General features: G+C 36.5%; 1 protein-coding gene across 1 annotated transcript; it reads right to left on the bottom strand.

The window, feature by feature from the left end:
* Positions 1 to 129: 129 nt before the first annotated feature.
* LOC101303146 lies at positions 130 to 8291 on the bottom strand. Its single transcript, XM_004305048.1, has 24 exons — positions 7962 to 8291; positions 7747 to 7818; positions 7630 to 7673; positions 7438 to 7549; positions 7266 to 7337; positions 7086 to 7148; positions 6666 to 6743; positions 6478 to 6570; positions 6158 to 6277; positions 5894 to 5980; positions 5528 to 5737; positions 5393 to 5440; positions 4781 to 5026; positions 4250 to 4356; positions 3653 to 3897; positions 3122 to 3190; positions 2973 to 3037; positions 2678 to 2847; positions 2469 to 2547; positions 1658 to 1913; positions 1519 to 1564; positions 1017 to 1125; positions 669 to 731; positions 130 to 388 (listed from the first exon to the last, which is right to left on the bottom strand). Exons 1-24 carry the CDS (start codon positions 8289 to 8291, stop codon positions 299 to 301), a joined length of 2874 nt encoding a protein of 957 aa, XP_004305096.1. The 3' UTR covers positions 130 to 298.
* Between the last annotated feature and the right edge of the window lie 3625 nt (positions 8292 to 11916).

Here is an 11916-nt window from a genome sequence, read left to right on the forward strand (position 1 = left end):
CTTTGAAATCTTTGGAAAGTTTGAGGACAGAATCATAAGAACGGAGAAACTGAACTTCTCCAGCCAAGATGCCATTCACTTTCCTCTATATGGAAATATAATGAGAGATATTATGAATCTAGTACAGGATCATTATTCTGAGGATTTGCCTTGATTTGATCTTTACCTCACTACATTACACAGCATGTCTTCTGCTTGCTATACAATACAATACAAACATCAACATTGACCGTACGGTGCCCCAAATCCCAAGCCCCCTAATAGGAGATTTTAAAGAAAAAGTGGAATATTGACAATACTATGAAATGTATATGGTCCTCTCTGATGCCAAATCAAGCAGTGTCCGGAAGAACTGATGAGGATACATGGGAGGTTCCTCTGCTAGTGCCTGAGATGTACAGAAAAAGGTCTAACTGGTTAGAAGTTCCTAGTATGTGATGATCTCTATTGTTTGTGTGCCATTTATTTGTGGTGCGCTATGAGAGGTTCATTCCATCTTCTTTATTCAGAATTTCAAGTTTCTTATCCAAGTTTGAAATACCAAATGTTTCTGATTACAATAAAAACATTTAGTTTGAAAAAATATGTTTCCATCACTGCAATGCAAACCCAAAATGAACTGATTCAATTTCCCCCAAAAGTTAAATATGTGTTTCCAGGTTGAATACCTGATGAATAAGAACAGTGGAAGGTGTCATTCCAGGCACTGTATTGACCTCTATAATCAGCACCTACAAATATTGAAATTAACAAAGGAATTTAGCAGAGTTCGGCATTAATAATTTAATACACTCTTTGGAAGATAACCAAGAAAAAGTGCATCATTAATGATGTTTTTTATTGCAAAATATGATAGCTACAGTAAAAATAAATAAAAAATTAACAACCAGGTTGTGGACTGGTGTCAAGGAAGAAAACCTGATATTTTCAGTTCACATGAAAAAATCCATTAAAGCCTGAACATTGCTCATGTTTCAGCATAAGAAAGAAGGAAAGATGCTTGTTTGAAATCTTACCTCTCCACTATCCACGTTGACAAAGGCATCAATTCTTGAAAATCCTTCTAATTCTAGAGTGTTTGCGATCATTTCTATATTTTGTTTGCATTTCTGCAAGGCCTCGTGGCTGAATTAAGGAGAAAGTACATTAGAATGAAGACAAGTATAAAGCAAAGATCCTTCAAGTAAACATGAGACAGGTAAAATAAGCATCACAGAGCCACACTATAAATGAAACCAAGAATGGACCACATCTAATCCCAAAACCGTAAAACCCATCTATGGAACTTGTTTCAATACGACTCTAATACCCAAGCTTCATCTATTTAACAGAATGCAAGGAATCATGTCATGCATGAATGGTGTTATGGGAATGATAAAGGGAAAAGGCGAATGGAGAATGAAGAGCACACCAGCAATAATCTGGCTCTTTTGTAGGTTTGTTTTGTTGGATGCAAAAATACTTACTCCTCCCTAGACAATACTCTTTTTACCAAAGGAAACATTTTTATTGACTTACCTAATGATCGATGAAGGAGGTGGAGTAAGATTGATGCCAGTTCCACCTGCCATGCAAGTAATTTATCATAGACGTCAGCAGGAAGCTTAGAAAGAATAAGCTGAACTATGGAACAGACAATAACAAGAAAAAATCTTACCCTGAAATTTCTCTTCGAGTGATAAAATATCACCACTCTCCTTTACGGTGATACTGGGACTCAACGAGTGCATTAATCCTTGTTTCCCAATAACACCAATGGTTATTTCAACCCATCTACTCTGTCCTTTCCACATGAGGTGATGTCCATTTTCATTCATGGACTTCGATGAAACAATTATATCATCCGTTTCAATAAAAGGTTCAAAGATTAGGAGCTCTGGAGGGGGGTTTGGCATTTCGATCATTCCGTGTTCCTACAAGTGAAATACTGAGATCAAATCTCGAAGAAGGTATTTTATTTCTTGTAATGCAATACATTATTTGTGTGTGTGTGTGTGTATCTTTTATTCTACTAAAGAATATAAGGGTGACCTACTAATCCCAGATGGAGAGGTCAAATGGCGACACCACTATGTGAGAAGAGGGCAAACAAACAGATACTTCTAATGATTAAATATACATAAGGCTCTAATAGTTTAAGGATGCCATAGAATGGAAGGACAACTGAATTAGCATAGTCTTAATCAGGTTAACACTTGAAGGACCTGTGCGAATATTTCATACCACTTAAGGAAAATGCAACATTCTAGTTTCTCAATATCAATAATTCTATTTGAAGAAAAAAAAAAAAAAGATGAAAAAAAAAGAGAGAAGACAGTTGTGAATTTGGAGTAACAATACTGTTACCATATGATTTGTTAAGAAAAAGGAGTTAAATAAGGTGTGATGATTATATCTCAAACTAGATGCCATGAAAGGACATGTCACACTAGAAAAAAACAATAATTAGGAATAAGACCATTCTGTACCTTTGACAAACTATTAGGGGGAATCCGAAGGAGACAGTCCTCTAACGCTTTTACATACACTGAAAGGTCTCCGTCACAGCTGCAAGCATAAACCAGACAGAGTACGTCAAAACTCCATAAGAAACACGATAATGAGTGAAAAAAGAATTTGTTAGTGTTGTTATCACTGACCACTCATGGAAAGCAAAAGTATAAGTGGATTAACCTACCATAACCTTGCAACTCCAGTTGAGCATCCATCTCTTGCTGGTTTAACACATAATGTTTCACACTGAAGCTTGGAGGTCAATTCATACCATACATTTGGTATTGGTGTACTAAGGAGCTCATCTCTTCTTCTCACATCTTTGTTTATGGTAAGAACTCCCAAGTCTGATAGCTGTTCATTAGAAGGTTTCAGAATGCTTTTCTACTCAGCAAAACATGCGACTCACATCAAAAACAAAAAAAGAAAAATAAAAAAAGTCCAATTCCTCTTGTTGGATGTGTACTATGTATTCATACATGTTTAAGAGCAACTGATGTAGCAACTTTGTCCATACAAATCTTGAAGGCCAAAACACCAGGACCTTCAATTAGAAAAAACAAAAAAAAGGTCAGCAATGAAACTGAACAGAAATCCTTGTAAACCTAGTCTTGATTTTAGAATAAACCTGTATGTGGAACTCCTTCAGCCTCCAGCAAAGACTGAAGTGTACCGTCTTCACCAATACCTCCATGCACTATAAACAATTATAAACAACATAAGTACTTTCAATTTTGTTCTGGACTGCATGCAATATTGTACAGAACCTGCTCACATGCTTATATATTGTTCTTGATTCTTACTAGTTGTGAGGTATACAATTTGCAAGTATATAAACCATTAAAAGTCATACCTACTAAGGCTGACAATTTGAAGAGTTATGTCTATACCACTATCAAGTTATAACGGAGAGAACTATTTGATATTATTCCGAAAGAACCATTTGATTTAAGTGGTTATATCTATACTTCTAATAAGTAATAACTAAAAGCACTCTGGAATTTCTGTCTGCAAAGATATTCAAGACCCAATAAATTGAGAAACTTATTAAGAAACTCAGATGTGTCAGACACTAGTAATAACGTTGCATACTGAGAAAAACTGAATGCTACTATTCAATCACAAGAATAGTTTAAAAAAGAAAAAGAAAAAGGAATACCCGCAATGAATACTGTTGCCTTGACTTCCTTGGCTAGCTTGATCCACTCTTCAATAGAAAATTTAACAGGCAGTTCATCATTGATATCGAATCCTGTAAACCAAGAATGTTTCTTGAAGCCTTCCATAAGATCATTAATCACTCTGTTCCGTAATTGAGATGTAAGTGCAGCTCGGTCTGGTTCTATTGCCTCTACACATGCAGCAAGAACTTCCTCCGTGGTGTGTCTTAGCACAAGAGAATAGCTGTTAAAAAAAAAAGACATATCAACTTGTATAAAGCACAACTGAATTGGAGAAGAAGGCCCATTTATACCGTATGGTTCATATCAAAAGATGGTGAAATATAAGTCATAAGTAGCCATGGAATTTAAGTTATAAGCAGCCATGTTGAAAGACCTTTTAGAGATATGTAGAGGCACATGGATAATAAACTGGCTTATGTTTCCAGAATAAGAGTTCTCTATATCACAAAATTAATTTGTAGGTTGTGCTGATCAGCTAATGGATCACTAGGAGGGTCATACCAGACAACACCTTTTGTCTAATTACACCTGCTGCACACCATCCAGAGAGATAAACAGAGAGGGAAACTTACGGTAATGACCAAACTGTTCTGGAAGTTGCATCAACTTCATTTTTGTCCACATCATTACTAGATGAATATCCATTCGTTGGGGCAAGCAAGCAAGGAAGTACTTCTAGCTGCAGCCATTAAAATTGTCAATTTCAGGCAAAATCAAGCCTATCATGCATTTGGTTGAACAAAAAATATTTATAACCACGCTTCCTTATCAATACAATTAATTGATTCTGGGTCCTTGACTAATACTGGTCTCACCAGACTTGACAATAGAGCTACTAAAATTCTTCGAACACAAGTTTGTAACTTAGATGTAATGTTCCTCTTCCAAAGGAAGCAACACAAAAAGATCATGGTTATACCATCACCTTATAACTTTTGAAATATTGAACTTATCATAATCTCCCTCCCCCATTCAGAATATTTCTAGCCATCATCTTGAAAAACTAATCAATGTGCCCTTTGAACATTACAAACTAAAAAACTAGCATATCCAAAACGAGCCATATTTAGAAAATGAAGGTCCCCCTGAATTTGTATACTTACATCATCAAAAGCTTGCAAATTGAGCCAAACATTTGTTCCGCTCATAAGAGATACTTGCCTCTCGGATGTGTCTCCTCCAAAAATAACAAAAACTTTCTGAGTGCCTTCCCAATCATCTTTAAGCAGCGGGGATTTTAATGTTCTAGACAAATCACCGGACACACCATCACAAGATGCAAGATGCGGAAACCTCAAACAAGCATGATTAATGATACTCCGGAGGATATTTGCATGAGAAAACCCAACCTGGATCCAAAAAGGGGGTTTTGAGGCAAAGTAATGGCACCAAAAAGGATTACAGTAATAACTAATGTGTCAACCGAAAATACAGATGGGATGAATATCATGAGCAACAGCTTTTTTATGATTTCATGGTTTGGCTATTTGAATATATATGACTTGACAACAAGAGCACCTCCTCTGTAAGTAGTCCTTAAAGGCATATGAAATTGCCACAACAAAAACACTGCAAAAAATGCTGCTGTTGTAGTGATTGATGTAAAATGCCAAGATACCATAGAATTTTTCATAACATGCAAAATACTTAAACAGTGACAAGCCATCAGTCACCATAAACGACTTCCACTACAGACCAAATTACAACTGAAGTACCTTTGAGGCTTGCTGGAATAAAAAGCTGGTCTGCTCCATACCACTAATCTGAAATAGTAAACAAAGATAACATGAGATCTAAGACGAACAAACAACCGGCATGCATATCATTGGGCGAGTAGTCACCCTTCTTACCAGGTTAATGTCAGTGTATAATATTGTACCCATTTCAGTCCTTCCAAACTTGCTATCTGGTGATGACGGTACATGAACAGAATTAGGCAGGAACCATCCATCGATTCGAGCAAAGTCACGAAGGCCAAGCCTTTTGAATAACTGAGATGCTCCATCTCGAATATTTTCGATGACATCAATAGGAAAACGAGGTGGAGTGTGATAAGCAACCTGTTAGGTATCCATCAAATGAAAGTCAGAACGATAACACAAGAGGGGGTTTTCACATCACACATTTAAAGTCCTGAAGCCTTTCAAATAGATACAAACATGCAGACATATACACGAACACAGTATGAAATTCTGTAAGGTCCACTACTGATCTACCTGTTGTGTTGGAAGATATTTCCTGCGATAGTTGAAGATTGCATCCTTCTCTCTAACATCTACACTACCAAGGAATTGAAGTTCCACCTGGTCATTTCAAAGAATAATATTAATTATCCATATCAAAATATTTGTATACCAAGTGTGCCTACATCATTTTATAATAGATGGTAATAAACTAATAATGTCCACAATACAACAACCTGTTATTTGTAATACACTAAAATTATAGAATGAATCAACAAAACCATGGAGAATAAATACCTCAGTTGGTAGTAGTACAACAGGATGAGAATCTGTACCATACCCCACATCAAGAACAATTGCGGTAAATTCACTCCCTCCTTCAAGAAATATTTCAACAAGGACTTTGGAATCAATTCCCTGTCAAATAAGAAGAGGGAAATTTTTATAAGGGAAGGCTTTCTACTCTAAGCTTATTTCAAAAATTAATTGCAGGTCCAACACCTTCCAAAATCATCTCCAAGCCAACATGTCCCAACTTCATGCATGAATATAAGATTTTCCCAAAACATTTGGGAGAGTAAGGGCCTAAAGAATATAAATGTAAGAAACAAAACTACCTCTGTAATAATTGCATTAGCCTTGGCAAGAGAATCAGCCAAGCCATATGCAACTGTAACACCAATGCTTGAACCTGCTCGTGCTGGTTTTACCTGGAACATGTATTAAAGAGGGATATATCATAAGCAGACCTAATCAAAAAGCCTATTGCACTTAACTTTTTTCGGTAACATTAAATATGCCTTACCACAACTTTCCCAGAGTTAGGATCCAGTTGATTTTTTGCAAACCACTCCGACAGTTCAGGTTCATCTGCTTCACTTCCCTACAGGTCATTAAAGTTAGAGAAACTAGATCAAAATATTGAGAAATACATATGCCATAATTAACTAAATTGTAAACCATCAAAATTACTTTATCACCATTCCTCAAAAACTTATCTTATATATCTACAATAGGCAATTAGACACATCAGATGCTCAACTAACGATGTCATAATCAAAGGGAAAAGTGAAGCAACCAGACAATTTTAGGTATTAGATATGTCGAGACTTATTCAGACAGAAAATACATGATGCTGATCCCTAATGGTTAAAATTATCTGGACAAAGAAAAATCTGACGCAAGTGTGATAATTTATTGGAAGACAATAAAGTTCAGATGGTACCTCTACTAAACAACTTGGTACAGTTACAAATCCATGTCTGCTGAGCTCCAATGAGGCATTGTACTGCCAATAACTCAAACAAAAAACAGTTAGAAACTAATTATCATCTTATTCCATTTTCCATATTTTACATATTATACATAATATAATAACAGTCACTGTCGGTTGGACATCTCGTACCTTGTCAAAAGCTTGACGACACTCATTTGATCCCGTGCCAACAAATGGAATGTTATACCGTTCCAACACCTCCTGGAACATCATAATTTGAAATATGCACAAGTATAAGAAAAAGAACAAGAATTTCATATACGCTTGTTTTCACGGTAGTAAAGTTTATACTACACTACACCTGAATGCCACCATCTTCACCAAATTGACCATGTATGACCGGAAACACTATGTCCACATTGACAGCAAGGTGGTCCGCAAAGTCAGACCAAGACTTGAAACCTTGAGCAAGGCTGCACAAACACATTTAACCAGCTAAACACACATCCTTACACCGAAACAGTAAACTGCGAATTTAAAACTACAAACTCACCTTTCGAGTTTGAAATCAAAATCCGCTGGAGTGTTGGAGTACACCTGCCAATGCGCAAACTTTATAAACCAAACAATTCCGGCAAATTTAGAACAGACAAAAGCTACACAAACCAACCTGAGCAGGCGATATCGCAAACGCATTGAGCTCCGAGTCAATGTAGTAGCAACTCACATGTAAATCCTCTCCCTGATTCAAAATACAAAAATTCAAACACACAACTCAATCCAAACTCACATTTCAATTTCTCAATTTGCAAGTAAACAGTAACTGCTATAGCTCAGAGAGAGAGAGAGAGAGAGAGAGAGAGAGAGAGAGAGAAGAAGCTTTACTTGTATGTGATCGATTACTGATCTCGCCGAGTTGAGAGAGATTCCACGCTCGGCGGAGGGACCACCGCAGACGACACCGACTCTCAGAGCCCTGCTACCTTTCACCTTCTCCTTCTCCACTCCCTCAACAATCACATCCTCCACCGCCTCGGCGGCGGCGCGTGGAGCTCCGACGCCGCGGCACCGCGTGGAAGAGGCGTGAGTTCTGAGGCTGTGGTTGAATCGGAGAGAGTTGAAATTTGGAGTGAAGATAAGAGGCTTGTGTGGAGCGGCGTCGTTTTGGTTGGCGCGGAGTAAAGTGAGGGTGGAGCCGAGTGCGACGGAGGCCATGGGGAAATGATCGGCGAGGAGAGAGTGAGGTAGTGAAGAGCATTCGGGTTGGGCTTTTGGGTTTTAAAGAATAGTTTTCAGGCGGCAGAGCAACCAGCAACGCCAAATTTAGAGGGAGTGCGTCTTTCCGAGTGGCCGTTGGTGGTTTGTCTTTTCTGGTACGAAACAAATAACCCTACCAAATTTCGTCGCTTATTCTATATTTTACTAACGGATTTTGTCACTTATTTAACAATAATCATTGTTTTTATTTTAAATTTTGTTTGACTAACTATGATGATTGTTTAAAGACATAAAAATAAGATAAACTAATCATTGGTTTAGATTTAGGGTAGATTTATTGTTGTCAAATTGCGATAAGTAAATAAATCTAAGCTCGGAAAATTAGAAAAATCATTTGTATGTTAGAAAGCTTTACATTTAATCAGTTTTTTAGAAATTTTTAATCAGTTTCTTGGAACTTTGCTTTCGTTTTATTATTTTGGAGGACATTGAACTAGACCTAATGTTGAAGTGCTGCTTTAGGATTTGATATTCTAGGAGTGTAACCATGGTAGACAAAGAAAATATATTTCAAACTCAATTTGCTATGGTTAATCAGTTAATAGTTCTTCTAGTAGAAAATCTGTTTTGTTTTCTGTTTTCGGACTCTATCTTGAATAATTTGAGTTGTGCATCGAAATGTAATACTAGAGATTCGATTCTAGCTTGACTGATTGATCCTGATGTAGTTATTTGTTAGTATTATTAATAAAACCCTTATTTCGTTTATCTAAACGTCCGTCTTAATCTCGCACAAACCGACATCTATTTTTTTGTTGAAAGGGCCGACATCCATATTTAACGGCAATGAGATTCCTGTTTTCTATGTGTATCTTCTCCGAAAAATATCAGAAAGTATAACCAAGAAAGCAAAAAGATTGGTCTTTCTCCATAGGTGTGGACCAACACTGTGGATTAGCTTGAAGCCCAATTAATTGGGTTATGAGGTTATCTGCCATGGGGGCGTATATAGGCTAGGTCCTAAGATCGAGTGTGGATTACTTTCAAGCCCAACTAAAAGGTTTATTTGACATGAACAAGCTTTTTAAGTCCTAAAGATCTAGCCATATCTAGGACAGTGTTGTGGGTAGCTTCTCCACTTTCTACACCCAAATTGAACCTCTATATTTAGTTCGCAAGTTTGTATACAGAGCAACTCTAGGTGTTGTTAAAAGTGAAATGATTGATGAAGCAACAATGTTAAATCGACACCTAAATTTTAAAATTCTTGCTAAATATATCAATTGCTGGTATTCTTTTCTGCTTTTTTTAGCGTGATTTAACGAGGCCATCATATGAGATGAAATTTTCATTGATTAAAAAAAGAGGGAACCTCAATATAGGCCTAAACTCGAGAAAAGTTGAATACCTCTAAAGGTTACCATTTCTAGTCACTACGAAACCTTGAAATTGAACCACAAGCAAAATCCGAATTCCGAACCAAAACCAAAACAAATCAGAACATACTATAGCTTGGTGATCAGAGATTATATATGGTTAAAGTAGTAGCAAAAGCAACAACATTAGTAGCTGACCGATAGTACCTCCTGCTCTAATTGGCTAGCTCTAAGACAGTTTCTTAAACAAAATTAGTATACCATGAACCTTGTTCAATCTAGTGTACTCAGATTATGAACTTGATTAGTTTCTGTCCTACCAAATAAATGTCAGTACTATGGCCATCGATAACTCGATGTACGTCTCTGCTCTCTTAGCTAAAACATGCTTACATGAATGACTAACAACTATCACATCCAGAGTAGAACATACAGCTAATAACGATAATAAGCAAACTAGGGTTATGTACATGCAAAATGGTTATTGACATTAGCTGTTTTCGTTTACGGTTGACCTGTAACTATCAATTTAAATTGTAAACCCCAAATTGTAAACCCCAGAACGTACCACAATATCTTAGCTTTTGCTAGCTCATGCATATTGTTTCCCTAAAATCCCTTCAATTATTTGGAAATCTTAGCAAGAGGGACCCCCCCTCCAAAAATTCTCTTACATGATGGTTATAAGGCACTAAGCTACCTCGGTTGGTGTCTCTGCTAGTCAGGGAAGGCTGGCTAGCTTTATATACCTTTCGACGGGTTTCTGGAAAACGACTACATACTCGTATTATAGTCATATGTTTCTTCTTTCAGGTATATGCTAATCATGACTTTTCTCCATCGACCCTTTTTGGTCTCAACCTTATTTGGTCTTCGATCTGTTTCTTCTTTTGTGCAAGTTCAATTTTTCAAAGAACTGGATCGATCTCTTATCATGTTTCTGTTTAGACTAAGATCGAAACAGTGTGAGATCGATTTGATATGATGAGATGCGCTACAGCCTGTTGATTTGTTCTCATATATTTTCTTTCAAGGGGATGTGAAGCATATGATTGATTACAAGTTTAACTAATCTGGAATTCAGGATCGACATCACTTGACCAAAAGTCTTGTATTTTTCTTTATCCCATCAAATGTTTTGTTTTACCTGTTACAGCAATAGATCCATCCTCAATTATATCCCTGGTAATTTGATTGATGTACATATCCTTGGCCATAACTTCCTCATTAACCAGTCTTGGGACAAATCTAGAAATCAATGAATTCAAGAATCTAATAATCTAGTTTTTCTTTTGTTTTTTTTTTATCACATATTACAACTTACAATCTTCTATTTATTAAGAGAAAACTATGCTGCTAGACTAATGGTTTTGGACTGTAATAATCTAGTTTATTCACCATAAGCAGAACAGAAAATACTGAAATATAATGATGCAAATTAACACATTTCTTGACTAGTAATTATGCTATAATATCCTTGTTGGTCCAACCATTTGAGTAAAGACAAGAAAATAAGTTGCACGTCTTAGAAAATAGAAACTAATTCCTGTTTTTCCTCTTGATTAGACAAATTAAACTAATCATGTTTATCACTTACTCTGTCACTCACTTATTAGACGAATGGTGCTCTTTGTCAAGCTTAATTAATTTACCTTGGCAGAATCATTAAATCTAGAATGAATTATGGTTTTGTTTGACATCTAGATTCAGCTCATCATGAATACATCTCTATGTACTATGTTAATTATCAATTGGAAAGTTTAACAGTACTCAAACCAGACCTTACGCCATCATGACGATGGTTTATGCTCAGGAAATCAGGCTACAGTTCTTGCATATCTTCTAGACTCGATAAAGTTATGAACAGAATACTGATTTTAGGGCAGATAATAATGGCCCCAGTTTCAGATTACAATTATCAATCTTCTTTTTAAGGGCAATGGGAGATATTTCTCAATCATATATATTAAAGTTTAAAGCTGCATGTGACGATGAAGAAAGAGCCATATGTATACACGTACACTTGGTTTTCAATCGGTTATCTTCACAGTCCAAGATCTTCGGTTAAATTTCCCTCTCACGTACGATAAGGAAAACTTCTAATTTAGAAGATCTTATATAAACCAATGTTCTAAAAGGCGCTAGGCGCTAGGCGGGCGGTAACCCACAGCCTAGAGCCTGGACAGCCTAGGCGAAGATTAGGCGGGGACTAGGCGATTTGTATTTTTTAAGATGTATCAATTAAA

The sequence above is a fragment of the Fragaria vesca genome, linkage group LG6, assembly GCF_000184155.1.
Source record: "Fragaria vesca subsp. vesca linkage group LG6, FraVesHawaii_1.0, whole genome shotgun sequence".
NCBI classification, from domain to species: domain Eukaryota; kingdom Viridiplantae; phylum Streptophyta; class Magnoliopsida; order Rosales; family Rosaceae; genus Fragaria; species Fragaria vesca.